The sequence below is a fragment of the Cyprinodon variegatus genome, unplaced genomic scaffold (assembly GCF_000732505.1).
Source record: "Cyprinodon variegatus isolate N-32 unplaced genomic scaffold, C_variegatus-1.0 Scaffold224, whole genome shotgun sequence".
Lineage (NCBI taxonomy): Eukaryota > Metazoa > Chordata > Actinopteri > Cyprinodontiformes > Cyprinodontidae > Cyprinodon > Cyprinodon variegatus.
The window spans coordinates 607,379-609,681 of NW_015150677.1; the positions used below are offsets into that span (position 1 = coordinate 607,379).

At 44.9% G+C, this 2,303-nt stretch overlaps 1 protein-coding gene across 1 annotated transcript in view; it reads left to right on the forward strand.

Moving 5' to 3' along the window:
* Window positions 1-2,303, forward strand: part of tpr (translocated promoter region, nuclear basket protein) — a 28,716-nt gene that overhangs the window by 9,319 nt on the left and 17,094 nt on the right. Inside the window, exons 20-26 of the mRNA XM_015380900.1 lie at window positions 60-200; window positions 308-512; window positions 621-817; window positions 900-1,040; window positions 1,175-1,291; window positions 1,394-1,597; window positions 1,682-1,857. Of these exons, the coding sequence (XP_015236386.1) occupies window positions 60-200; window positions 308-512; window positions 621-817; window positions 900-1,040; window positions 1,175-1,291; window positions 1,394-1,597; window positions 1,682-1,857 (1,181 nt within the window). The remainder of the gene's footprint in view (window positions 1-59; window positions 201-307; window positions 513-620; window positions 818-899; window positions 1,041-1,174; window positions 1,292-1,393; window positions 1,598-1,681; window positions 1,858-2,303) is intronic.

Below are 2,303 nucleotides of genomic sequence, written 5' to 3' on the forward strand. Positions count from 1 at the left end.
TCCTTCCTTCCTTCCTTCCTTCCTTCCTTCCTTCCTTCCTTCCTTCCTTCCCTCCCAAGTTGTCTATGGAGCGTACAGACACAGAGACTCGCCAGCGACTTAACAACAAAATAGAGCAACTGGAGGCTGAAGTGGCTGTGATGAAGTCCAAGCTGGAGGAGGAAGTCGCACAAAGACATGCCCTTGGACGCACCATGGATGTAAAGAAAATCTTTCTCTCCTTGTCAATTAAATGCAGAGGTTCCTCAATAAAGAAGGATGTTGCAATGTCATGGTTTTGATTTTGTTCCTTCCTGCTGGGTTGTAGGCACAGTTATTAGAAGCAAAGAGGCAGCTGGCGACACAAAGCACCTTGCTGCAGAAGACCAAGGAGCTGCTGAGTGGCTCTGAGCAACAGGTGGCTAAACTGAAAGCTCAGCTGGCCTCTGCTTCCTCCTCTGAAGCTGCTGCTGCTTCCAGCAATGCGACTACCCCCGCTGGCAGAGCCGCTGGCCTCAGGCAGCCACTGAGAGGTACATGCATTTGCAGATTAATAATCCAGCATTTAAAGGGAAGAATTATTATTTTTTTTTTTTTTGTATCCCTGATGACAGTCCTGTGTCTTGGTTGATCTCCCACAGTACACTCCCCAGTCCCGCCCGCTTCTCAGCAAATCAGCCAATCAGAACAGGAGCTTTCAGAAGTGAAGGCTCAGCTACGAAGTGCAGAGGAGCAAAACGCTGAACTGGAGGAACAGCTAAAGAATGCTAATACCACAGTTGAACAGTACCGATCTGTAGTTCAAACACTGGAGGACAGTTTAAAGAAAGAAAAGGAGGTAAAGGGATCAATGCTGCGATTTTGGCTGAACGTAAAAGAGCAAACACACCCAATGCTTATCGTTTCTCTCCTTGCTGTAGTCACGCTCTCCTCTGGAGATCCGACTGAAGACTTCGGAGGAGGCACAGAAGCAGCTGGAGAGTAAGATTTTAGAGGTGGAGAAACTGAAGCAGCAGGTGCTGGAGGAGAAGAGGCAGGCTGTGGAGGCAGTGGAGAAACAAGTAAGGAAGTTACAGTCCAAAAAAAATGTGGTTGCATTTATTAGCTGACCTTGTTTTGTATTTTCTCCAAGTTATGTTGAATAGCTGTTTTTAATGAGTCGTGAATAATTCTAAGATCTGATTTGTCTGTTGAGGTGTGCGAGCTGCAGCGCAGTCTGAAGGCCAGTCAGGCAGAGCAGCAGGAGGCCCTGGAGAGAGCTGCTGCCGCACTCACTCAGGAACAGAAAGCCACACAGGACAGCCTGTTACAGGTCCATTTGCTAACAACCCCCACTGGTTAAATCCCACACCCTGTGGTCCATCTGGTAATCAGGACTTTGCAGCAGACTTCTAAAACTTTGTTTTTTCCTCAGACAAAGTTAGCTGGAGAGGCACAGGCAAAGTATGAGCGAGAGCTGATGCTTCATGCTGCTGATGTGGAGGCTCTGCAGCAGCTGAAGAAAATATCCCACAAAGAAGCAATACGCAAGGGGGAGATGGAAGAAGAACTGAAGAAAACTACTTCTCTCCTTCAGGAGAAAACTGCAGCCTGGAGTGCAACAGAGAAACGACTAAAGGTAGAGGGATCATACGCCAACCTCATCGTTGATGATCTGTTATTATACTTAAAGATGCATATTTCACGGTTCAATCTTTTGCAGGAAGAGCTGTCCAGCCTGAAGTCTCGCCTTGAGGAACTTGGAAAACAGAATGCTCTCCTGCACCAACAGATGGATGAAATGGCCAGCAGGGGTCGCCAGCTGCAGCAACAGCAGCAGCTGGATCTGTCATTTAGTGAGGATGGAAAAACCACTGAACAGATACTAGAGATACTCAGGTAGGACCCCCGCTACACCTGGACCCACTGTTGGTCTGCTTTAATACAAGCAAGGGGAAAATGTATGGACATTTTAACCAAAAATAACTTTTTATAGATGTTATAACCTTTTAGTACAGTTACAGTCTAGCAGGCATGTGTTTTTGAATATAGATTTTTTTTGTATTTTTGTTTTGTTTTGCGTAAAGCCTTTTTTTTGGAAAAAAGCATCCACACTCATTAAGTCCCAGATGCCAATACACTTGAAAAGAAGGAGAATGTTTTCTTCTCTGTATTTAAGTGTGTCTGAGAAAGTTTTGGTAATTCATGACCATTTTTTAACCTAACTTGTTATTTGCCATGTTGAAACTTGTGTGTTTCATTTACTTATTGATAATTTTGGTTTTTAAGTTTCTAGGAGGTGGTTTCATCGCTATGTTTGGCCTCAAAATCGTAATATTTCTTGG